This window comes from Solanum stenotomum, chromosome 1 (assembly GCF_019186545.1).
Source record: "Solanum stenotomum isolate F172 chromosome 1, ASM1918654v1, whole genome shotgun sequence".
Taxonomy (NCBI): domain Eukaryota; kingdom Viridiplantae; phylum Streptophyta; class Magnoliopsida; order Solanales; family Solanaceae; genus Solanum; species Solanum stenotomum.
Window position 1 is genome coordinate 22,550,440 of NC_064282.1, and position 27,771 is coordinate 22,578,210.

Sequence of the window (27,771 nt, forward strand, 5' to 3'; positions counted from 1 at the left end):
TTAAGACGTAAATAGTAATGATTTATGTTAGTGGTTAGTAATAATAGTGGTGATAGTTGTGATGGAGAAGGTGATTGATGTTGTAGTGACTAACGTGATGGTAACTGGAGAATGTGTGGTAGTTGACGCATTGGCGGATCTAGAAATTTTGTATCATGGGTTCTCAACTATTTTTAGCTCGAAAATTGCTACATATAAGGGGTGCTCAGTTAATATATTTCAATGAATTACTAACTTTTGTACATAAATAATAATGTTGTCACAAAAGGTGGTGGGTGCTTAAGCACCCATAAGTCACAATATAGGTCCGCCACTAAGTTGATGATATGTTGTTGTCAGTTAGCAACCGTACTAATTGTGATGATGGAAATAGTTGATAGTAGAGATTGACCGCAGTGATGATAATGTGATTAATAGTGGTAGAAGAAAGGTCCTATGGTGGACAATGTGGTGGAGGTGGAGGTGACTTGCGGTAGTGATGGCCTGTAGCGGTAAAAGTGGTTAGTGATGGTGGTTGGTGGTTAGCGACGTAATTATATATAATTAACCATAGTGATAATGATGATTATGACAAAGATGATTAGTAATGATGTGATTGTGGATAAAATGGTGATAAAAATTATCCACACTCTGCCAAGATAGACTGAGGCGGCTGTTCTTATTTACGTTTATATCAAAACATTTATTAGAAGCTGAGTGATTTGCCGCATCCCACCATTACGTCCTACTACATTATTGATGTTGAGTCATTGATTAAACATGGGACCACAAAAAAATGTAAAGGACTCTATGGTGGTTTTTCCCCTAGTGGAAAAGGAAAATGAAATACTTGCCTATTTGTTCGATTTTATTTTTAAAAGAATGACATATATCTACTTGTTTAATTTTTCACCAATGTTTACTACTATTTCCACAAAGGGGTATATGATCAAGAAGAAAGGGTGAAAGATTATTGCCTTAAGAAATTCATAAAAAAATTATATTACAGTATAAAGAAATAACATTGAATTAAATGGATAACAAGAGTCAAGATTGACATCTAAGGTCCTCTCAAGTTTTTGATTGGTTTACACAAGCCGCCTATATTTACTGCATTAATACCTCTTAGCTCATTTCAGTATCCACCTAACATAATTGATTGCTAAAGGGACCTCATATGCTTCTATGTTTAATCCTATAAAGTCAAATGAATATTTGGTGTCTTAACAAGTGTAGTGTAGTGAGTGAACATGGGATCAAGAAATATTTGGTTTCCTTGTTCTTTACATCTACTCTTGCTTCCATGGGCATTTTTTGCTCATCTCTTTTTAGCTTTAGCACAAAGATCCACTTACATTGTACATCTTGACAAGTCCTTTATGCCTAGTGTCTTTGCTCATCACCATCATTGGCATTCTTCCACTCTTGATTCCATCAAAGCTGTTGTTCCTTCATCAGTGGACAGGTTCCACTCTGCTCCAAAACTTGTTTATTCCTATGACAATGTGTTTCATGGCTTCAGTGCTGTTTTGTCCAAAGATGAACTGGCAGCTTTGAGGAAGTCACCAGGTTTCATTTCAGCATACAAAGACAGAACTGTGGAACCTCATACTACCCACACATCTGATTTCCTCAAGCTCACTCCTTCGTCGGGGTTATGGCAAGCTTCTGGTTTAGGACAAGATGTGATCATTGGTGTACTTGACGGTGGAATCTGGCCAGAATCCGCGAGTTTCAGAGATGATGGTATGCCTGAAATACCCAAAAGGTGGAAAGGTATTTGCAAGCCAGGCACTCAGTTTAATACTTCAATGTGCAACAGAAAACTCATTGGGGCTAATTACTTCAATAAGGGAATTTTGGCGAATAATCCTACTGTGAAAATCTCCATGAATTCTGCCAGGGATATTGATGGTCACGGCACACATTGCGCTTCCATTGCCGCTGGGAACTTTGCGAAAGGTGCTTCCCATTTTGGATATGCACCAGGGACAGCAAGAGGGGTTGCTCCACGAGCTAGGATAGCGGTGTACAAGTTTAGCTTTAATGAAGGAACACTATCATCAGATTTGATTGCTGCTATGGACCAAGCTGTTGCAGACGGCGTTGACATGATATCCATTTCTTTTGGGTACCGTTTCATTCCCTTGTATGAAGATGCTATATCAATTGCTTCTTTCGGAGCTATGATGAAGGGAGTATTGGTCTCAGCTTCAGCTGGAAATGAAGGTAGCGGTTCATCTGTAGAAAATGGATCTCCATGGATCTTGTGTGTCGCATCAGGCCACACTGACAGGAGATTTGCAGGAACTTTGACCTTAGGCAATGGGTTAAAAATTAAGGGGTGGAGCTTATTTCCTGCAAGAGCCTTTGTCAGGGATTCTCCAGTGATTTACAACAAGACTCTAGCCGCTTGCGATTCAGATGAATTGTTATCACAAGTTCCTGATCCCGAACGCACCATCATCATCTGTGATTACAATGCAGATGAAGCGGGTTGGGGTTTCTCTAGTCAAATTTCTCACGTCATCGGAGCAAGGCTTAAAGCAGGCATTTTTATTTCTGAGGATCCAGGAGTTTTCAGGTCTTCTTCATTTCCCTACCCAGGAGTTGTGGTTGACAAAAAGGAAGGGAAACAAATCATCAATTACGTTAAAAACAGTGTTTCTCCAACGGCTACAATCACGTTCCAAGAAACATATGTGGATGGAAGCCCAGCCCCAGTTGTTGCAGGAAACTCAGCACGAGGGCCCTCCAAAAGCTATTTGGGAATTGCAAAGCCAGATATTATGGCGCCAGGGGTACTGATTCTTGCAGCATTTCCACCTAATCTCGTATCAGACAGTATTCAGAACATACAATTAACCACTGATTACGAGCTTAAATCAGGCACATCCATGGCTGCACCTCATGCTGCTGGAATTGCAGGAATGCTAAAAAGTGTGCATCCCGAATGGAGTCCTTCAGCTATTCGCTCGGCCATGATGACCACAGCAAACCATTTGGATAATACTCATAAGCCTATTAGAAGGGATAATAATAGGGTAGCCACACCCCTAGAAATGGGAGCAGGACATGTTGACCCGAACAAAGCTCTTGACCCCGGCCTCATATATGATGCCACTCCACAAGATTACATAAATCTTATATGCTCTTTGAATTTCACAGAAGAGCAGTTCAAAACATTTGCAAGATCATCAGCCAATTACGACAACTGCTCAAATCCTTCAGCTGATCTCAATTACCCATCATTCATTGCCTTGTACCCATTCAGCATCGAGCGCAACTACACCTGGTTGGAGCAGAAATTCAGGAGGACCCTGACAAATGTTGGTAAAGGTGGAGCAACTTATAATGTGAAGATTGAAACTCCTAAGAATTCCACAATTTCAGTGTCTCCACGAACTCTGGTGTTCAAGGGGAAAAATGATAAGCAAAGTTATAGTTTGACAATTCAATATATAGGTGATAGTGATCAGAGTACGAACTTTGGGTCGATCACTTGGGTTGAAGAGAAGGGTAACCACTCTGTTAGGAGTCCTATTGTGACATCTCCCATTGTTGAGGTCTGGGGTAGCGAGTGATGACTAGGGCCATCAGATTCTTGAGTTTTAGAGGTATAAAGGGAAATGAAGTAGTACAAAAATAAAAAAAAACTTGTATATTTCTTTCTATGTGAATGTACAAGTTAAAAGTTTTTGCTTCAGAAAAGTTAAACAAATGAGGGCAAGCTAATGAATATGTGTGCAGAGAATACTAAGTTTACAGTAGTTGAAGTTTCATTGTAATAAACATGATGTTGAGTTTGTTCGCAACAAATTTTCGTAAGAAATAAATAAAAGAAAATGTGATTTTTATTGATGAATCTTTGTGAGTACAATTCTGTTGTTCTCTTGATTCTTTTCTCCTAAGTTTCTCCGTGATTCGAGGGCCTTCAGTAGCATATTTCTCGAATGTAGGATGATGTAGACCTCCTTGAGATGTATTTAATCTTCGGGAACATCGGAAAGCACTTCGTTGTTGCAAGTCGATCTCCGGGAAGAACTCCATTGATCACTCATTCGAAGAGCTATGCAGTTGGTGTTGTAGCTTTCTCCAATTGTAGAATGCTTCTTGAATGGTCTCCTTTGATCCCCTTTAGAATGTCATGTCCATCCCCTATTTATAGTTGTAGCGGGTGGACAAGGTTACTTTTGATTGGCCAAAGGATGTCATTTTGACACTTGGCATGTTGTGATTGGTTCTTGCATTTGACTGGGACTACCACCTCATTTGGACACGTGGCATCACCTTGTTGGTCTTTGATGCCTAGTCACTGTGACACGTGGCATGAGTTTGGGCTTCAAGGTGAAATAGACTTTGGACTTGAATTTAATAAAAATGGACTTATTTATTTGTAAAGGCCAAATTAATCATTCAACCCAAGTAAATGTGGATTTAATCCAAATTTTGTATGAATTAAATTCAATAAAATTTGTGTGTCTACAGAGTTAATAATACCATGCTAATTCTATAGTTTATGATCCATGATGTTACGTCTTGAGTTGAACTGCATTTATCATATGCGTTGTTTATTTGATCTTGAATTTACTATTTCACTCATTCGAGACTAGTATAATACATCTATATTCTTGTATTGAACTCAAAAGAGAGGGAAATTGAGATAGAACGAGGATTAAGTAGAGTAGGATCTTAACCTTGGACATCGGGGAGAGGATTTGCATCTAAGATAGAGATATAACTAAGTAAGCCCGACTTAGTTTAATAATGGAAATTATAAATTAAAGCGTTTATGTGATTATCAATTATCATTATCATAGAAATATAGGTGTGAGACGAACACAAATAGGTCTAAGGTGATTATAGGTTTGAAAGGATCATAGTCATAATATCAACCTCGTAAATCAATAACTCGATAACATTTGCAAAATGACGAAGGTCAATGGTGCCTCTGGTGATACTAAGCTAGGAATATTGCTTCTTTAGTTTTCCTCTCTAGTACTTTGAATTCTCTCTTTCTTTAAAGATAAAAATATTATCTTCCTTTCTTATATCCCATTACATCATTGATTTTGAGTGATTGATGAAATTTGGGACCACGAGGAAAGGTCTATGGCCTTATCACATGGAACCTTTGATTAAAGCCCACAATTATTGGAGAAGTAATATGGCATTATCACATTCGAGTCATTAAGAAAGCAAAATATAAAAGTTCTTAGAAAAAAAGAGATGACTTATGACAAAGTTAAAATCATTTTTGTGATTCAAACCACCGATACTGATCATATGAGATTGTTTTTTACCTCACAAAAAAATGGATCCAAAGTTTGTGGACTCAAAAATATAAGATTTTATCTTCTAATAAAGACCAAAATGATAATTGTGCTGAATAGTCATTTGTCTTTTCTAATCTTTCAATTCTCATTTGACTGATTCTACAAATCAACAATGCTTATTAAAATCATTAACAGATACTAATATATTATTTAGAAGCAAAAGGAGCATAAGCTGACAGAATTGGTATAGTTTACTTTTATACAAGCCGCCTACCTTTACTACTACAATAATACCTCTTTAGCTTATTTTAATCTCCACCTAACTCTACTGATAACTCAAGGGACCCTCATGCTTTTCTATGCCTAATCTTAATAAGATAGATTGAAAATTTAGTGATTTAGGAAGTGTTTTGTGTAGTGCTATGGAATCTAGAATGGGGTTTCATTATTCTCTTCAACTTCTCTTTCTTTCTACTCATATGTTCTGTTTCATAGCTATAGCACAAAGATCCACTTATATTGTCCATTTGGACAAATCTTTGATGCCTAATGTCTTTACTGATCACCATCATTGGCATTCTTCTACTATTGATTCCATCAAAGCTTCTGTTCCTTCATCAGTAGACAGATTCCACTCTGCTCCAAAACTTGTTTACTCTTATGACCATGTGTTTCATGGCTTCAGTGCTGTTTTGTCCAAAGATGAACTGGCAGCGTTGAAGAAGTTACCAGGTTTTGTTTCAGCTTACAAAGATAGAACTGTGGAACCTCATACTACCCACACATCTGATTTCCTCAAGCTCAATCCTTCATCTGGCCTATGGCCATCTTCTAGTTTAGGCCAAGATGTGATTGTTGGAGTTCTTGATGGTGGAATCTGGCCTGAGTCCGCGAGTTTCCAAGATGATGGTATGCCTGAAATCCCCAAAAGGTGGAAGGGAATTTGCAGACCCGGCACTCAGTTTAATACTTCGATGTGCAATAGAAAACTCATTGGGGTTAATTACTTCAATAAGGGAATTTTGGCTGATGATCCCACTGTGAACATTTCCATGAATTCTGCCAGGGATACTAGTGGTCACGGCTCACATTGCGCTTCCATTGCTGCTGGGAACTTTGCGAAAGGTGCTTCCCATTTTGGATATGCACCAGGGACAGCAAAAGGGGTTGCTCCACGAGCTAGGATAGCTGTGTACAAGTTTAGCTTTAGCGAAGGAACTTTTACATCAGATTTAATTGCTGCTATGGACCAAGCTGTTGCAGATGGTGTTGACATGATATCCATTTCTTATGGGTACCGTTTCATTCCCTTGTATGAAGATGCTATATCTATTGCTTCTTTTGGAGCTATGATGAAGGGAGTTCTGGTTTCAGCATCAGCGGGAAATCGAGGTCCAGGGATTGGAAGTTTAAACAATGGATCTCCATGGATCTTGTGTGTGGCAGCAGGCCACACTGACAGGAGATTTGCAGGAACTTTGACTTTGGGCAATGGGTTAAAAATTAGGGGGTGGAGCTTGTTTCCTGCAAGAGCCTTTGTCAGGGATTCACCGGTGATTTACAACAAGACTCTAGCCGATTGCAAATCAGAAGAACTGTTATCACAAGTTCCTGATCCTGAACGCACCATCGTCATCTGTGATTATAATGCAGATGAAGATGGTTTTGGTTTCCCTAGCCAAATTTTTAACATCAATCGAGCAAGACTTAAAGCAGGCATTTTTATTTCTGAGGATCCAGCAGTGTTTACCTCTTCTTCTTTTTCCTACCCCGGAGTTGTGATTAACAAAAAGGAAGGGAAACAAATCATCAATTATGTTAAGAGCAGTGCTGCTCCCACGGCCACCATAACGTTTCAAGAAACGTACATGGATGGAGAAAGGCCAGCCCCAGTTCTTGCTCGATTCTCAGCACGAGGGCCCTCCAGCAGCTACTTGGGAATCGCAAAGCCAGATATCATGGCACCAGGGGTACTGATTCTTGCAGCATTTCCACCTAATATCTTTTCAGAAAGTATTCAGAACATAGAATTATCCTCTGATTATGAACTTAAATCAGGCACATCCATGGCTGCTCCTCATGCAGCTGGAATTGCAGCAATGCTAAAAGGTGCACATCCTGAATGGAGTCCTTCAGCTATTCGCTCCGCCATGATGACTACAGCAAACCATTTGGATAGTACTCAAAAGCCTATTAGAGAGGATGATAACATGATTGCCACACCACTAGACATGGGAGCAGGGCACGTTGACCCGAACAGAGCTCTTGATCCCGGCCTAGTATATGATGCCACTCCACAAGATTACATAAATCTTATATGCTCTATGAATTTCACAGAAGAGCAATTCAAAACATTTGCAAGATCATCAGCCAATTACAACAACTGCTCAAATCCATCGGCTGATCTCAATTACCCATCATTCATCGCGTTGTACCCGTTCAGCCTGGAGGGGAACTTCACCTGGTTGGAGCAGAAATTCAGGAGGACCCTTACAAATGTTGGTAAAGGTGGAGCAACTTATAAAGTGAAGATAGAAACTCCGAAGAATTCCACAGTTTCAGTGTCTCCACGAACTCTAGTGTTCAAGGAGAAAAATGATAAGCAAAGTTATAATTTGACAATTCGATATATAGGTGATAGTGATCAGAGTAGAAACTTTGGGTCGATCACTTGGATTGAACAAAATGGCAACCACACTGTTCGGAGTCCTATAGTGACATCTACCATTATTGAGGTCTGGGGTAGCGAAGACTAAGGGGGAACTAAGAAACACATTATATAGGGAAAAATGTCTGAAATATATTCGAACTTTGACAGAAATTGTTGTAACAATACCGAACTTTGTAAAGGACATTTTACCCCTACACTATTTAATACTATATTTTAAAGGTATATATGTGTCCACGTGGACATCATAAATATTGCATCATTATAAATAGTAACGTGTCCATGTTGACACATATATACCTTTAAAATACACTATGAAATAGTGCAGGGGCAAAAAATCATCCATAAAGTTTGATAACGTAACAACAATTTCGTCCAAAGTTAGAGTATTTTTCAGACCATTTTCCCAATTATATAGTACTAATATATGCTAAATGTAAAGTAGTTGTGCTAGAAATAAATAGGAACAACTTGGCGCCTAAAACGCCCAAGATTGAATAATTATTTGAATATATCTATTCCATATTAACTGAATTTGTGAGGTAATGTATACTTATTAAGAAAAACATTCAACGATAGAATTCAAATCATAATTTCCACTATTATCTTTTGTGAAATCATAAACATAATTTTGTAAGTACTGCAATTTATCCCCTAGAAAATATTAAAATTCATTAAAGGAAAGGGTAAATATGGAAAAAAATAATCAAATATCCATCTTAAACTTTGAACAATTCAATTATTTTGAACAATGAAAAAAGTGCCAAAAATTCATTTAAATGTGAAATGTTATTTAACTATTGGCTAGCTAATAATCATATCAACTATATTTAAGAGTAAAACATAAACAGAATTTCATTTGTATACACTTTGGCACTAGTACTACTAAATTAAAAAGTTAAAATATTATTTAATAGAGGTTAGTTATTTATATATGGTATTTTGTTTAATCATTATCCTTATCAGATGATTGCCCTTATTAATTATCCATATGTATACATAATAAAACATTAATAATATATGCTTTAAAATTGCCCTCTTGTTTAACAAAAAAATTTAATATTTCTCCTAAACTTGCTATACAAATTTTTCCTTTTTTTCACTTTATTCAAACACAAAGTGTGAAAATGAAAAATTAAGCCGCATGTAACAATTTAAAACTAATTGTCACGTCCTTTGGTGAAACAACATGACTATCGAAAACTACATATATAAAGGGACTATTACTCATATATTATACTATTATTCTTCATATATCTTACATTTTCTGAAAGTAACAAAGAATTATAAGAAAAAAATGGCACAAGAAATGGAGCAATGTCAATGGGGAGTTGGCTCAATGTTGATGATGTTAGTCGTGGTAATTTGTCTTTTATTTCTGCCATTGTTTATCGGTTCGATTCAGCCACCTTCTCTCTTCGTCCTCCTCGTTTTTCCTCTTGCAATGGTCGTCATTTGGATTTATCTTTCGTGTGCCTCCGAATCTGTTGAATAGTATTACTACTCACATGGAGTAATTTATTTTTCATGTATATATAGTAGAGTATATTTGCATTGCTAGATTAAAAAAATTGAATGATGTGAAAGCCAAGTGGAATTATTGTTAGTTTTCCTTATTTTTACATTGCAGTGCAAGGACAATGATGTACTAAGCAAACAAAAGCACGACGATGCACCTATGATTTTCTTTTTTACATATATTTTGTATTTCTCTATTAGTAATATAATAATATTTTACCCTGTGTTATTGGTGCTCTAATTGAATATGTTATTCTATCCAATGTAGTTCTATGAGACTAATTAAGAGTGTTCTGAAATGTTTTGATTAGTAAAATTTTTGAAAAATATTTTTTTTAGAAAAACAATTGTTTTAAATAGAAATATAAAACAGATTCTACAAGTGACATTTCATATTGATTGTATCATTCGCGCACTTCACAAGTTATTTTATTCTAATGGATTTTTCCCTGTATGTCTCTATGTTTGACATTTCATATTGATTGTATCATTCACAGTTTCACACACATACACCGGTAAGTATAATCCCGATGGATTTTTCCCCTATGTCTCTATTATGTTTGAGATCAGTGAAATCCCAGAAATGTCGTCACCATTTTCATGTTCTCAGTCTGTGTTTCAAGATTAAGCTTAACATAGTTTTTTTTTAAAATAAAATATTCGGGGTAGGGGAAGGGAAAACGGGAAGGAGATTACAATGTCGTAGAGAATCGAATCTCACCAATAAGGTGTAAGTTTAGGTAGCCAACCAAGTGAGTGACTGAATTCCACAAGGTTAACATAGTTATTGTAAGGGAAAAGGTAAAAATTACCCTTCTATTATTTAAATTTATTAGTTAAGTTTGTCCTTCATTATACTACAGGACTCTAAATATACCCGTCTTCACCAAACTTAACAAATATACCCCTCAATTGAATGATTTCCCCCAAATCAACCAAAATTACTCAATTTCAATTGAAATTACCCGATTCCCTCTTTTACCTCGGCACCATAACATTGACCACTCCAATAAAAATAGAAAAGTAACGTTTAACCAAAAAGAAATTATATTGTTCATCTTTTCCACTCTATTTATGGTTCTTTTACACTTTTAAAGACACCTTGCACCTAATTTCCATGTATAAATCTCAAGGCATGCATATGAATAAGGAAAGTTACTCTTTTCTCTCTATATTTTTTTTCCTCGAATCACAACTAGTCATGTATATATGTTGTTTTTTTTATGAATACGGAAAACTTTGGGTTATAAAATATTAATAGAACCCTGCCATCTTCACACAAAATAAATTTTGTCTTTTTTTTCTAGTTGAATTTCGAATATGTCTTTTCAAACAAGTGCTATAAGTCCAGCAGGAAATAACACAAAATTGAACAATGATGATGGTTGGCAAATTCCAAACAAAGCCCTTTGGGGTGTTGTAGGGGTCGTTGTGTTATGCCTGCTTTGTAAAATCATCTGCAGATTTAGAAGAAGAAATTCCTCCAAAATTAATGAGGCAAATCATAGTGATGATGAATCAAAAGAGGATAGTGATGATGAGGCTACGTCTAAAGTGTAGAAGGGGGAAGAAAAAAAAATAGTTTGACAATGTTTTTGTTTCTTTTATTACATTACTAGTATCTCGACGTGTGTTGCACCTGTATTTCGAGTTATATAGTTTTGTTAATTTTACGTGGATATATAGCTTTGGTATGTAGTTATTGACAAATTCTTGTCAAAAGAGTGAGAAATTATTGGTAGTGGTGTTTTATTTTTTTACTTCAAGTTAACTCATTTATTTATGCTTTTTAAAATTGGTAGTGTATGATCATCTTAATTAAAAATTTAAGTTCTTAAGATGAAGAACGCTTTATTTACTTACCTAATTATTCTTTAACACACATGTATGGGTTGAATTGATTTTTTTTATGAGTCAAACATGTGGATGTTCTCTCTGTTTTTTTTAAAAAAAATTATTGGTGATGGATTTAATTATTTTTTAACAAGATCCTCACGTGCATGTTGTGCACATTTATTGTTATATTTAAGTGTGTGGTCATCATAAATAATTAGAAATAAGAAAATAATTTTATTTGCTTAATTATTTTTAAACAATTTTCCTCCCATCAAACCACTAACTTAGGTATCAAAAATATCAATTTAGTGCAATTTTTTATATATAGAAAGAGATGTTAAGCTATCAATAAAGGAAAAACTCGGTTGAACGTCTAAAAACAAACGTAAAAAAATTTGAAAAGAAGGAGAAAAAGTAAATCTGATGAAAGACTCTTCTCTCAAGTCTGTGTGTTAATGAGTCATTTCAACATTGCTTGATAGCAATTTGCCTACATTTTTTGTTTGAAATTTTTTCAAAAATAACTAACTATAGGCCTTCTTAACTATTCTTTTGTTAATTACAACTTATAGCTATATTATAACTTGCTATCAAATGTATTTATTCGCAAAAAATGGCTTTGAATACAAATACAACCCTTAATAACATATGTGAATTGCGTTACAAGTTTTTTTTTAAAAAAAGAAAATTTGCATAATCACAATCAACTGATATCGCAATCTTCCATAATCAACGGAATTTTGATACAATTATGAACATATGATTTGATACAAATGTACGACAATGAACTTATATACTCAAATGCAAGATACAATGTTTAACAAGAAATTAATACAGTTGAGTACATTGATACAATTTTATAACTAGTTGCAGATACACTAAAAGACATTGATACAAAAAGAATAATTTGGGCAAATATACTTAAGCTCCAAAGCTTTCTCTCATAGTTGCCATGAAATTTCATAAACTATCATGAGTCATTCATGACGAAGCTTTGTCGAAGCAAGAGAGAGAAAGCACGACAATGTTGAATTTGGGGTTATACTAATTGGAGAGAGAAAAGAAAAACCGAAAAAACTGATAGATACAATTTCTAAGAAATATGCTAGTTGACAAATTTGCGAACTAGCGTATTTCTTAGAAAGCAAATACACATTGAAATTAAAAAGTAACTATTAAATAGATAATTTAGGTGCAAATTATAAATATTTTTAACTATAGCTATGTTAATTAGCCCAAGAATTTGGTACCCTAATGTTTGACCTTACCAAAAAATTACACTAATTACAAATTAGTAGCATTATTGTTTTTTCTTTCTACTTTATATATGGTTCCTTTTTATTTCCCTTTCCTCTCTTTCCTTTTGCTCTCTCAACCTAAAAATTTCAATAAATTTTAAGGCAAACATATGAATAAGGAAAGTTGCGTTTTTTTTTTCTTTTATAACCAAAAAAAGGAGAATGTTTCATTAGTAAGTAAATTTACTAAATAAATCCTTCCTACTCCCCCTACCTTTATTTATTTTTTCTTCGAATAAGAGACAGATGACACGTATAAATAAACGCCTACTTACCTTCAACCCTCTCATATGCGCGCGCATCCATCTTCCCAACACAATTTTTCTCTTCTTACAATATTCTTCCCTTAGTACAAATTAATTCAATATGTCGAATCCTGGAAATAATAGTACTAATATTACTTACGAAGGTGAAAATCAGAAAGATTGGGGTGCTAATAAATGGCATGGTCTCCTCATTCCATTTCTTAAAGGTCTAAGTGTTGTTTTTGTCTTGGTTTTTGTGGTTTTTTTTATCGTCAGGAAACGCAAAATCAAAATTTGTGAAGCAAATAATAAAAATGAGTTCGATAACAACTCCCAAGCCCAATGAAAGAAGATGCATGCACAATTCGACTACAACAATTCGCTCTTCGGTCTCAAATAAATTGGAATTCGTTATTTTTTTTAATACTTGAACAATCTTTTAATTTTTTATATTTGTTTCTTATATTACATTGTTCCTAGAGGGCGGTAGAAATTACTTTTAGATAGATTTTATTTACTTTTCAAGTTTATTTTTGGGTTTAATGAATTTATAATTAATTACTCTTGACTAGTATAATTTACAGTTTTACACAATTGTTCTTTTTGTTTTTCATAATTATTTGTTGTTGGAACAAGGGTTGGAGAGTGCCTTTTTAATTTATATATTTTCCTCTATTGATCAAACTACTACTCCATTCATCCGAAAATGAATACAACCATAATAACAATTATTCGTCCGAAAATGAATATCACCTTAATAAAAATTAGATTCAGTAAGAAATTAATAAATATCATGTATAGTTTATTACTCTTTTTGTTCATATTTACTTGTCCACTATACTATTTAAGATATCCAACAATATTGTTCAGTTAATAAAATCAATGAATAATGTATGTACTCCGCCATTTTATGTTTATTTTACCCTTACTATTAAATATTATTCATTTTTCTATGTTTAGATGACCTATATTTAATGGAAAAATCTTTTTGGCTAGAAAATTTGGCCAGAATGATATTTTATCTATGTTATTTTATCCTTTTAAACATAATTACCCTTTTAACTTTAATACCTTTTAATTAAAAAATGGAAAAAAGATCAGTTTATTTTAAAATAAAAAAAATATTATAGTTTTTTTGATTTTCTGGCCAAATTTTCTGGCAATTTCCCATTTTTATTATGGGTTACCCCTATCATTTATTACTTCTTAATTCTTGTGTCAAGTCAATAGTGGACAACTATTGTTGGACAGATGGAGTATATCCATATTTAATATATGTCTCTTGAAAATTGAACATTATTAAGAAGATGGAATGTAAGAGTATTGTTAAAAAAAACATACTCAAGTAATTGTCTTGAAAATCTAAAGTGACACTTATTTTGGGACGAACAGAGTAGATGATCACTCAACTAATATTCCCTCTGTCCAACAATAGTTGTCCAATATTGACTTTGCACACTTCTTAATAAACTATCAATAGAAGGGTAATTTTACTATATCACCCTTGAATATAATAAATACAATGTCTTGAAAAGTGTAATAGGAAAATGACTATAATTAATGATAAGGGTAAATTAGGAACTAAGTGCAAAATTATCCATTGATTTCATAAAGTGGACAAGTATTGTTGGACATCCCAAAATAGTATAGTGAACATCACTTTTGCTTGCATAGTTTAAGAAAAGCATAACCATAAATATATCTTTTAATTTGGTCTTAAATTACATATTTATGTCTTTCAATTTTGAGTGTGCACAAGTAGACACTTAAACTTACATAAAGTTGAACAAATTAATAAACACACACATCTTGTATGTCATCCTACATGGCAATTTGTGTCCTACGTGTATTATGTCACATAAGACTCATGTGTTTACTTGTTCAATTTTATACAAATTAAAGTGTAGACTTGTACGTGCAGATTCAAAGTTGAATGGCACAAATGTGAAATGAAGTCAAGTTAAAGGACACATTTATGTATTATGCCTTTTTAAAAAAAGATTTTAGGCATAATACATAAATGTGTCCTTTAACTTTGCTTCATTCACATTTATGCCGACATTTAAATTTGTATAAAGTTAAACACGTAGACATATGAGTCCTACGTGGACATAATAGAATACCATGTAAGACTCAAATTATCACGTAGGATGCATGTATATATTTGTTCAACTTTATACAAGTATAAGTGTTTACTTGTATACATAAAAAATGGAGAGCAATAATATAAGTTGAGGCTCAGTTAAAGGACATATTTATGTATTAGGCGAAAATTTTATCATTCTCTACCTAAGTGGTTCTGTCAAGTTCTCTTTTATAATCTCGTTGGATTTATTTTCCAAAGTAGAGAAATGTTTTTAGTGTCAGTAGCTGACTCATCAGCAAGTTGGGGAAGTTTGGCTCTTGTGATCCACATTATATTTTTATCCAGAAGACAAAAGGATCATCTCACCTGTTACAACTATTAAATCTAAAAGTAACATGGAGTGGAAGCAACACCCATCATTAGTGACTTCTCTCTTTGTTAAATTAAAAAAGATTATATTTGACTTCATTAGATTACAAGTGGGGTCATGTTTGCAAATTGCAATATTAGAAATAGTGAGAAGAACCAGATATACTAATTGCTTCATTCACTACCACTATAGCCGCCTATATTTTACTATACTTTACTGGCTTTTTAAACTCAATTTGTTCTCCACTTGACATACAATATGATTATTGCAACAACCAAATGCTAACTGCATAATCCTATAAAGTCACTTGAATCTGTGGTGACTTAAGTAGGTGTAGTGTGTAGTCAACACAACAAAGATCTAGAATGGTGTTACCTTATTGTATTCATCTTCTCTTCATTTCATGGTTTCTTTCTGCTCATATGTTGGCTATAGCACAAAGATCCACTTACATTGTCCATATGGACAAAACCTTAATGCCAAATGTCTTTGCTGATCACCATCATTGGCATTCTTCCACTATTGATTCCATCAAAGCTTCTGTTCCTTCATCAGTAGACAGATTCCACTCTGCTCCAAAACTTGTTTACTCCTATGACAATGTGCTTCATGGCTTCAGTGCTGTTTTGTCCCAAGATGAACTAGCAGCTTTGAAGAATTTACCAGGTTTCATTTCAGCTTACAAAGATAGAACCGTGGAACCTCATACTACCCACACATCTGATTTCCTCAAACTCAATCCATCATCTGGTCTATGGCAAGCTTCTGGATTAGGACAAGATGTGATTATTGGAGTTTTTGACTCTGGCATCTGGCCTGAATCCGTAAGTTTCCAAGATGATGGTATGCCTGAAATCCCCAAAAGGTGGAAGGGAATTTGCAAGCCAGGCACTCAGTTTAACACTTCAATGTGCAACAAGAAACTCATTGGGGCTAATTACTTCAATCAGGGTATTTTGGCGAATGATCCCACAGTGAACATTTCGATGAATTCTGCTAGGGATACCGATGGTCATGGTACACATGTAGCTTCAATAGCTGCTGGGAATTTTGCCAAAGGTGTTTCCCATTTTGGATATGCACCAGGGACAGCTAGAGGGGTTGCACCACGAGCTAGGCTAGCTGTTTACAAGTTTAGTTTCAAAGAAGGTACCTTTACTTCAGATTTAATTGCAGCTATGGACCAAGCTGTTGCGGATGGTGTTGACATGATGTCCATTTCATTTGGGTCCCGTTTTGTTCCCATGTATGAAGATGCTATATCAATTGCTTCTTTTGGAGCTATGATGAAGGGAGTTCTTGTTTCAGCTTCAGCTGGAAATCGAGGCCCGGATACTGGAACTTTAAAGAACGGATCTCCATGGATCTTGTGCGTGGCATCAGGCCACACTGACCGGACATTTGCAGGAACTTTGACACTGGGAAGTGGCTTAAAAATTAGGGGGTGGAGCTTGTTTCCTGCAAGAGTCATTGTTATGCATTCAACAGTGATTTACAACAAAACTCTATCTAATTGCAATTCCGAGGAACTGCTATCACAAGTTTCTGATCCCGAACGCACCATCATTATATGTGATGAAAGCTGGGAATTTTCTGATCAAATGCTCACTGTCAGTCGAGCAAGACTTAAAGCAGCCATCTTTATTTCTGAGGATCCAGGAGTGTTCAGGTCTGCTTCATTTCCCAACCCTGGAGTTGTGATTAACAAAACTGAAGGGAAACAAGTGATCAGTTATGTACAAAATAGCATCGCTCCCACAGCCAGCATCACATTCCAAGAGACGTATCTAGATGCAAAGCCAGCACCAGTTGTTGCTGCATCCTCAGCACGAGGACCCTCCAGAAGCTATTTGGGAATTGCAAAGCCAGATATATTGGCACCAGGGGTGCTGATTCTTGCAGCATATCCACCAAATGTATTTGCTACAAGTATTGGGACGAACATAGAATTATCCTCTGATTACATTCTTGAATCAGGCACATCGATGGCTGCACCACATGCTGCTGGAATCGCAGCAATGCTAAAAGCCGTGCATCCTGAGTGGAGTCCTTCAGCTATTCGCTCTGCCATGATGACCACGGCAGATCCTTTGGATAACACTGGAAAACCAATCATAGACTCTGACATTAACAGGGAAGCCACACCCCTAGCCATGGGATCAGGGCATGTCAATCCCAACAGAGCCCTTGACCCCGGCCTAGTATATGATGCTACTCCACAAGATTACGTAAATCTCTTATGCTCTATGAATTTCACAGAAGAGCAATTCAAGACAATTGCAAGATCATCAGCCAATCACAACTGCTCAGATCCATCAGCTGATCTCAATTACCCATCATTCATTGCATTGTACAGCAATGAGGGAAACTACACCTGGTTGGAGCAGAAATTCAGGAGGACAGTCACAAATGTTGGTCAAGGTGCAGCTACTTATAAAGCTAAGATAAAAGCTCCCAAGAACTCAAAAGTTTCAGTGTCACCACAAACTTTGGTGTATAAGAATAAAAATGAGAAGCAAAGTTATACTTTAACAATTCATTATATAGGTCCCAATTGGAACTATGGGTCGATAACTTGGGTTGAAGAGAACGGAAATCATACTGTTAGGAGCCCTATAGTGATATCTCCCATAATTGATCTCTGGTAATAAGTCGTGCCACTTTATGACCATCATATTCTTGAACTGGAAGTACCAAAACACAAGAACTAAGGGAAAGCAAAATGGTAAATGTGTTTGCTGTATGAATTGTCTGTACTATCTTAAAGAAACAAATAACAGTACTCCTTCCGTCCCACTTTTGCCTCATTTTGTGCTAGTCTTTAATTTCGTATCATAATATTTCATAAGTCATACTTCGTGCCTTTAAAGGACTTATGCCCCACTAGACATAAATTCAATTTCTAAGAGGAAAAATTGAAAATCACCCATGCGTAGGGTAAATTAAAGATCACCTCATTTGAAGGGAAAATCATTCAATTAAATGTGTCGAATATTCAGAGCATGAATTTGATGTTTATAGGTTGGAGTTTCTATTCATATATATTATCAAGTTCTAAATAAATATTTAGTATATATTCAATAAATTTCTTAATACAAATATAAAATTTAGAACAAAGTTACTTAACCGTATTCTAGCTCTACCCCGTGTAACAATTATAAATGTATCCCCCCCACCATATTTTCCCAAATGGGGAACAGAATATCAGGAAATTTAGAACAAAAAAGATTATGTAGAAAAAATAAAAGAGCAAAACTCAATCACTTGATTCTTTATATTATCCAGAAGCAAAAATAGATCTTATACAGTAACATGGAGAAAGAGTGAAAGCAACTGCCTTCATTATTGACTTCTCATTTTCTTCCAAAGAGATTATATTTGATTTAGTTTACAAGATTCTGTCATATCTTGCCTCACAAATTTATTCAAATAATACTAAATAAAACAAGAAATGATTAATATAGTATTGAAAGTATCACTGATTTCAATGGATAACAAGTGGGGTCGTATTTGAAAATTGACATACAGATTCCTTACTAGAAACAGTACTTAATAGGTTCATTTCACTTACAATAGCCGCCTATCTTTATTACTTTACTACCCTTTTTAACACATTTCATTCTTCACTTCACTTACCTTTATCTTTATTATTATTGCAACAACCAAATGATGCTTCTATTATCTTATAAAGTCACTTGAATCTGCAGTGTTCAGTCAACACAGAGATCTACAATGGGGTTTCCTTATTCTCTTCATCTTCTCTTCCTTTCATGGTTTCTTTCTGCTCACTTGTTCTGTTACTTAGCTATAGCACAAAGATCCACTTATATTGTCCATTTGGACAAATCTTTAATGCCTAATGTCTTTCCAGATCACCATCATTGGCATTCTTCCACTATTGATTCCATCAAAGCTTCTGTTCCTTCTTCAGTAGACAGGTTCCATTCTGCTCCAAAACTTGTTTACTCCTATGACAATGTGTTTCATGGCTTCAGTGCTGTTTTGTCCAAAGATGAACTGAAAGCTTTGAAAAAGTTACCAGGTTTTGTTTCAGCATATAGAGATAGAACTGTGGAACCTCACACTACCTACACATCTGATTTCCTCAAGCTTAATCCTTCATCTGGGCTATGGCCAGCTTCTGGTTTAGGCCAAGATGTGATCATTGGTGTTCTTGACGGTGGAATCTGGCCGGAATCTGCAAGTTTCCGAGATGATGGTATTCCTGAAATCCCCAAAAGGTGGAAAGGAATTTGCAAGCCAGGAACAGAGTTTAACACTTCTATGTGCAACAAGAAACTCATTGGGGCTAATTACTTCAATAAGGGAATTTTGGCTAATGATCCCAATGTCAACATTTCCATGAACTCTGCCAGGGATACTGATGGTCATGGCTCACATTGCGCTTCCATTGCTGCTGGGAACTTTGCGAAAGGTGTTTCCCATTTTGGATATGCAGCAGGAACGGCAAGAGGGGCTGCTCCACGAGCTAGGCTAGCTGTGTATAAGTTCAGCTTTGATGAAGGAACTTTTACATCAGATTTAGTTGCTGCTATGGACCAAGCTGTTGCGGATGGCGTTGACGTGATATCCATTTCATTTGGATTCCGGTTCATTCCCTTGTATGAAGATGCTATATCAATTGCTTCTTTTGGAGCTATGATGAAGGGGGTATTGGTTTCGGCTTCAGCTGGAAATCGAGGTCCAAGTTGGGGGAGTTTAGGCAATGGATCTCCATGGATATTGTGTGTGGCATCAGGCTACACCGACCGGACATTTGCAGGAACTTTGACTTTGGGCAATGGATTAAAAATTAGGGGGTGGAGCTTGTTTCCTGCAAGAGCCTTTGTCAGGGATTCTCTGGTGATTTACAACAAGACTCTAGCCACTTGCAGTTCAGATGAGTTGCTATCACAAGTTCCTGATCCCGAAAGCACCATGATCATCTGTGATTATAATGCGGATGAAGATGGTTTTGGTTTCAGTAGTCAAATTTCTCACGTCGAAGAAGCAAGATTTAAAGCAGGCATCTTTATTTCTGAGGATCCAGGAGTGTTCAGAGATGCTTCTTTTTCCCACCTGGGAGTTGTGATTGACAAAAAGGAAGGGAAAAAAGTCATCAATTACGTTAAAAACAGTGTTGCTCCCACGGCCACCATAACATTCCAAGAAACGTATGTGGATGGAGAAAGGCCAGCCCCAATTCTTGCTGGATCCTCATCACGAGGGCCCTCCAGAAGCTACTTGGGAATTGCAAAGCCAGATATTATGGCACCAGGGGTACTGATTCTTGCAGCGGTTCCACCCAATCTCTTTTCACAAAGTATTCAGAACATAGCATTAGCCACTGATTACGAGCTTAAATCAGGCACATCAATGGCTGCTCCTCATGCGGCTGGAATTGCAGCAATGCTAAAAGGCGCACATCCTGAATGGAGTCCTTCAGCTATTCGCTCTGCCATGATGACTACTGCAAACCATTTGAATAGTGCTCAAAAGCCTATTAGAGAGGATGATACCTTTGTAGCCACGCCCCTAGACATGGGAGCAGGGCATGTTGACCCGAACAGAGCTCTTGATCCCGGCCTAGTATATGATGCTACTCCACAAGATTACATAAATCTTATATGCTCTATGAATTTCACCGAAGAGCAGTTCAAAACATTTGCAAGATCATCAGCCAATTACGATAACTGCTCAAATCCATCAGCTGATCTCAATTACCCATCATTCATTGCCTTGTATCCATTCAGTCTCCAGGGGAACTTCACCTGGTTGGAGCAGAAATTCAGGAGGACTCTAACAAATGTTGGTAAAGGTGGAGCAACTTATAAAGTAAAGATAGAAACTCCCAAAAATTCCACAGTTTCGGTGTCACCGCGAACTCTGGTGTTCAAGGAGAAGAATGATAAACAAAGCTATACTTTGTCAATTCGCTATATAGGTGACAGTGATCAGAGTAGGAACGTCGGGTCAATCACTTGGGTTGAAGAAAATGGTAATCACTCAGTTAGGAGTCCTATAGTGATATCTAGGATTATTGATGTTTGGGGTAGTGATGACTAGGACAAGAGGTAAATTATGTACATATGTTGTCGACATGGGAATAAATAATGTATGCACACAAAAGAATTCCAGAAAACACGTCGTCAAATATGTTTGTGTGTGACACAGTGTGAGAGGATGGAAGAACTTTTAAGAAAGGAAAGTGAGCAAAAGTAACTTGTTCTTTCTACTTCTCTCAACATGCTGTTTGGGATTGCGCATGAATTTTGGGATGAGGCTCCTCTCCATTTTCTATCTCTCCCTTTCTCAAATTCTAACTTGGATGAGAGACATGTATCATGATAAAAAGATAATGACTGAGATTTAATAAACCAAAGCAATGTTCCAACCATAGTTAGGAAAGTAAATACTCCCTCCATTTCAATTTGTTTGGTTTTGTTGTTTAGTTAGTTTAAAAAAGAATGTCGCTTTCCTTTTCTAGGCAATTCTTTCATTTTAACTTTTCACATGGTATGCTTAAAACCACAAGATTAAAAGACATTCTTGTACCTTCTATGTATCTTTAGTTTAAGAGTACAAGATTCAAAAATCTTTCTTACTTTCTTAAACTCTGTGTCAAATCAAAACTAGGCAAACAAAGAAAGCATTTGCTTATCAATGTTTGAACTTCCCTAAATTTAAACTTCTAGTTGTTAGTTTTGTAATTTTGAGTTAATCTTTACTTGGTCATTTGTTGAGTTCCCATTTTCTACAATTTGATACATTTTTGCTTTAACAATTGACAAGTCAATCTGTAATCAATGGACATTAAATTATTGACATTAGACTAAAAACAATATTTAGGCATAATAGGTAGATAAACATCTTAATATGGCCTTAAATGTTCATTAAAGACTCTTGACTTTGAGGATGTAAACCCCAAATTGAAATCTCCATATGACCAAACTTGAGCAATTGTTGCCGATGTAATGTTTGTATTACATTACAAGCAAAGACGGAGTCAGAATTTGAAGCTTATGAGTATTTAATTCTAATCTTTTCCAAGTTGTTGGATTCTAAATTAACAATGTGTACCTATTCAGTGAACTTCTATTAAAAATACAAGATTTAAACTAAAATTATTGGGTTTGATCGAATCTACCCCAACACTTAAAAGAATGAGAAATATTTAAAGTAAGACTCAAACGGATTACCGGGAAAAGTTGCTACTTTTGGAATAATGTGGCAGATTTTTGGACTATATCTGAAAATTATGGCTGTTTCTGAAATTCAGCATTGTTCTTCTTACTCAACCAATTTGCAGCTGAAATTCGCCCAAACAAACACCGAATCCTCCATCAAACTATCCCAAATTTGAGATATGAGATCTTCCAAGACATTTGTAATCTTTTGCAATAATATTAAGTCGAAACGAAGCTTGTTTGCGTCAAGCCATTTTTTCGAACTTGAGCTTTGATGAAGCTTTAATGGCGAATTGTCTTCTTCTTCAAATTGTTCATCTCCAAAATCAATGGATAACCACGACACAGACTGGAATCAGCAACAAAAATCGATCCAAACAGTATTCATTCGGAACAGATCCTTGATTCGGGCTTTCAACTTCTCAGAGCAAGTTTTTTTCTTATATTTCTAAAATGGCAACAACTGATACATAAAACTTTCAGCTCCAGTTCAATGGCTATCAACGACATGGTTTGGAAACCAGCAGTAGATTCCTCAAACAGATTTTCAGATTTTTCAACTTTTTCTGGGTTTAATTTGATAGGAGTTATTTAGTTTTGAATTTAAAAATGGAATTGGTGTAAATAGGTAATTTAAATTGAAATCGAAATAATTTTGGTTGATTAGGGAAAATCCATCCAAATTAAGGATGTTTAAGTTTAATAGCGATAAGAATATAAATAGTTTGATAGTAATTAATAAACAAAATTACTACTAAATTAGAGGGATATATTTTATCCTTTTCCTTTCATTTAATTGGCCATTACCAAAATTTATTTCCACTAAACATAGATATAAGCTATTTTCACAATTACTAATCATGAGATAATGTTAGGGACATTTCCTAATCAAACTATGGAAAACGGGACAGTTTTAGGTTAAATTGTTAATGGAAGTTTTTGTTTAATTTCTCATCATTTAAAAATATTTTTTACCCTTTTTCTTTATCTTGAATTTCAATAAAACTGAGTATGTTCGTACCTATTGTCTCTTTCAAAAAGTCTTCATCTTTTCACTATAAATAATAAGTACTCTCTTATAAATATCAAATATGGCCTATAGGATATCTGTACTGCACCTATCAATTTGATTTGTCCTATCATGAAATGAATAATATGTATTTTCTTATCAGTATATAAGCAATATCTTTTTTTAAGAAAAGTTTATTTCAATCCCTTAATTTCGTTTTCCATTTATTAATTTGCAAACAACTTTCAACTCATTAAGGTAGTTTTTTCGATACTTCTAAAAAAAATTAAAAGCTATTAATTTAGGATATGAAAGTTTGAACAAGCACAAAGATAACGAACGATAAAATGAGAAGATGAGGTTCAAGACTACAATTCCAAAGATGGAAAGGTTTAATTAGGCTTGTAGCTTTAGTAGGATGATCCATCAGCCTTAAACAAGTTCAGCCATTGATTTGGTGATTAGTGGTCTAATTAAATACAAACCCCAGATCCATGTTATTATTTTCCCAATATATTAAGCTGAGTGTCGGCAATATAAAATTTAATAACATTCATTTTGGATCATTCATCAAACTAGGGACCACAAAAAAAAGGTCTTTTTAGTTGATTTTCTCTTTTCTAATCTTCTTTTTCTCCCTTTTGATTAATTCTCCTAATTACTAAACAAATGCTTTAAATGTCAGTAGCTGACTCATCAACAAGTGGGAAAGTTTAGATTATTTTATCCAAAAGCTAAAGGAATTCTTATACAGTAACATGGAGAAAGAGTGGAAGCAACACCCTTCAATTATTGAATTCTCTTTTTCTTCCGAAGAGATTATATTTCATTAATTTATCAGAATTCTCTCATTTCTAGCCACAAAAAATCATTAAACTAATACCTATGAAAACAAGAAATAATATAGTGTAGTTAATAACATTGACTTCAATGACCAAGGTTGTGGTGGAGTGGTAAGTACTCCTCCATGATTCTTAATCAGTCTCGGGTTCAAATCCTCCAAGTATGAAGTCGTCTTTATTAGGGAGCACTTTACCCAAGGTGGAACCTCTCGAATGGAATTCAAATTTAGTTGTGCCCTAATGTGATTAGCGGACACTAGGTGGGCAAACCAACAGATTCCTTCCTAGCAGCCTGCAAGATTAGACATAGTGAGAAGAACCAGCTATTTATACAAGCAGATTCATTTCACTTACATACTAGCCGCCTATCTTTACTATCCTTTTAAACTCATTTTGTTTCCCACTTCACTTACTTTATCTTCATTATTGCAACAACCAAATGCTACTTGCATTATCCTATAAAGTTATTTGAATCTGTAGTGTGTACTCAACAGAAAGATCTACAATGGAGTTACTTCATCTTCTACTCTTTTCATGGGCCCTTTCTGCTCATCTCTTTTTAGCTATAGCACAAAGATCCACTTACATTGTCCATTTGGACAAATCTTTAATGCCTAATGTCTTTACTGATCACCATCATTGGCATTCTTCTACTATTGATTCCATCAAAGCTTCTGTTCCTTCGTCAGTAGACAGATTCCACTCTGCTCCAAAACTTGTTTACTCTTATGACAATGTGTTACATGGATTTAGTGCTGTTTTGTCCAAAGATGAACTGGCAGCTTTGAAGAAGTTACCAGGTTTCATTTCAGCTTACAAGGATAGAACTGTGGAACCTCATACTACCCACACATCTGATTTCCTCAAGCTCAATCCATCATCTGGGCTATGGCCAGCTTCTGGTTTAGGCCAAGATGTGATTGTTGCTGTTCTTGATTCTGGCATCTGGCCAGAATCTGCGAGTTTTCAAGATGATGGTATGCCTGAAATCCCCAAAAGGTGGAAAGGAATTTGCAAGCCAGGAACGCAGTTTAACGCTTCAATGTGCAACAGAAAACTCATTGGGGCTAATTACTTCAATAAGGGTATTTTGGCTAATGATCCCACTGTGAACATTTCCATGAATTCTGCCAGGGATACTGATGGTCATGGCACACATTGTGCTTCCATTGCTGCTGGGAACTTTGCGAAAGGTGTTTCCCATTTTGGATATGCACCAGGAACAGCTAGAGGGGTTGCTCCACGAGCCAGGCTAGCTGTATACAAGTTTAGCTTTAATGAAGGAACCTTTACTTCAGATTTAATTGCAGCTATGGACCAAGCTGTTGCGGATGGTGTTGACATGATATCCATTTCTTATGGGTACCGTTTCATTCCCTTGTATGAAGATGCTATATCTATTGCTTCTTTTGGAGCTATGATGAAGGGAGTTCTGGTTTCAGCATCAGCTGGAAATCGAGGTCCAGGGATTGGAAGTTTAAACAATGGATCTCCATGGATCTTGTGTGTTGCATCAGGCCACACTGACCGGACATTTGCAGGAACTTTGACTTTGGGCAATGGCTTAAAAATTAGGGGGTGGAGCTTGTTTCCTGCACGAGCCTTTGTCAGGGATTCTCCGGTGATTTACAACAAGACTCTATCTGATTGCAGTTCGGAGGAATTGCTATCACAAGTTGAAAATCGTGAGAGCACCATCGTTATATGTGATGATAATGGGGATTTCTCTGATCAAATGCGTATTGTCACTCGAGCAAGACTTGGAGCAGCCATCTTTATTTCTGAGGATCCAGGAGTGTTCAGATCTGCTACATTTCCCAACCCTGGAGTTGTAATTAACAAAAAGGAAGGGAAACAAGTCATCAATTATGTGAAAAATAGCGTCACTCCCACAGCCACCATCACATTCCAAGAGACGTATCTAGATGCAAAGCCAGCACCTATAGTTGCTGCATCCTCTGCACGAGGCCCCTCCAGAAGTTACTTGGGAATTTCAAAGCCAGATATATTGGCACCAGGGGTGCTGATTCTTGCAGCATATCCACCAAACATATTTGCTACAAGTATTGGGACAAACATACAATTGTCCACTGATTACATTCTTGAATCAGGCACATCCATGGCTGCACCACATGCTGCTGGAATTGCAGCAATGCTAAAAGCCGCGCATCCTGAGTGGAGTCCTTCAGCTATTCGCTCTGCCATGATGACCACAGCTGATCCTTTGGACAACACTCGAAAACCTATTAAAGACTCCGACATTAATAAAGCCGCCACGCCCCTAGACATGGGAGCAGGGCATGTTGATCCCAACAGAGCTCTTGATCCCGGCCTAGTATATGATGCTACTCCAACAGACTACGTAAATCTCCTATGCTCTCTGAATTTCACAGAAGAGCAATTCAAGACAATTGCCAGATCATCAGCCAACCACAACTGCTCAAATCCATCAGCTGATCTCAATTACCCATCATTCATTGCCTTGTACAGCATTGAGGGAAACTTCACTTTGTTGGAGCAGAAATTCAAGAGGACAGTTACAAATGTTGGTAAAGGTGCAGCTACATATAAAGCAAAGCTAAAAGCTCCCAAGAACTCTACAATTTCAGTGTCACCACAAACATTGGCGTTCAAGAACAAAAATGAGAAGCAAAGCTATACATTGACAATTCGCTATATAGGTGATGAGGGTCAGAGTAGAAACGTTGGTTCGATCACTTGGGTTGAAGAGAATGGTAACCACTCTGTTAGAAGTCCGATAGTAACATCTCCCATTATTGAGGTCTGGTAATAAATTCTGCTACGTTATGGAATGTATTGCATTGGGATGCATAGGGCCATCAGATTCTTGAATTGGAAGTACCAAACACAAGAACAAAGGGAAAGCTAGATGGGAAACCATGTATACTGTATGAATTGTCTGTGCCTATACCAAATTAATAAATAAATTTTGAGTCAGTAGTATTTATTAGTGCACATTTCTCCTTTTTCTTTAACGTTTTCACCTATTATTACATCTAGTACAAGATACACCTTTTTCATTGACTATCAATGCATAAAATATTGTTGCAAATACAGCTCCATCACTTTCCAAGCTCAACTTGAGTACTAATAACCATCAAAGTCATTCAACTTAAAGAAATGATTTTATTGATATAAAAGAAATTTGCTGCTACATAAATTTCCTAAAAAAGCCATGTATAATATGACAATTATGGCCCCCACTTAAATTTATTTAATTCAACTAGTTAAATATTTGTAGCCTAGCTAGCAATCACATGTTCACACTCATTTGCCAACACATAATAAGCTACGCTGCATCTCCCCTGAATCTCAATCGTGCAGCTCCCCTGTCTCCACCTAAATATATAAAAAAATATATATATATTTATTTTATTTTAAAGAATTGGACAAAAAAATTACTTTCTAAGCATTTTAAAGATATTGATAACATAAA

At 35.8% G+C, this 27,771-nt stretch overlaps 1 protein-coding gene across 6 annotated transcripts; it reads left to right on the forward strand.

Annotated features, from left to right (window-relative positions):
* The first annotated feature begins 1,115 nt into the window (after positions 1-1,115).
* On the forward strand, positions 1,116-27,361 carry LOC125846546 (subtilisin-like protease SBT3). Of its 6 annotated transcripts, none has more exons than XM_049526075.1 (4): positions 1,132-1,444; positions 5,884-5,987; positions 15,943-16,945; positions 26,118-27,361. In XM_049526075.1, exons 1-4 carry the CDS (start codon positions 1,230-1,232, stop codon positions 27,103-27,105), a joined length of 2,310 nt encoding a protein of 769 aa, XP_049382032.1. In that variant the 5' UTR covers positions 1,132-1,229; the 3' UTR covers positions 27,106-27,361. The 6 variants fall into 6 exon arrangements, with proteins under 6 accessions (XP_049381984.1, XP_049382032.1, XP_049382023.1 ...); XM_049526066.1 differs by lacking the exon at positions 15,943-16,945 and adding an exon at positions 19,355-19,711 and having other exon boundaries at positions 1,181-1,444; positions 5,884-6,023; positions 25,508-27,354; XM_049526049.1 differs by lacking the exon at positions 15,943-16,945 and having other exon boundaries at positions 1,191-1,444; positions 25,115-27,350.
* Positions 27,362-27,771: the final 410 nt, after the last annotated feature.

Bases quoted from the DNA above. Each gene is read 5' to 3' on its own strand.
- LOC125846546 (XM_049526027.1), top strand. From the start codon at position 1,230: ATGGGATCAAGAAATATTTGGTTTCCTTGTTCTTTACATCTACTCTTG. The intron at 3,272-7,716 runs CTGGTTGGAGCA...GGGGAACTTCAC, and splicing joins AGCATCGAGCGCAACTACAC to CTGGTTGGAGCAGAAATTCA.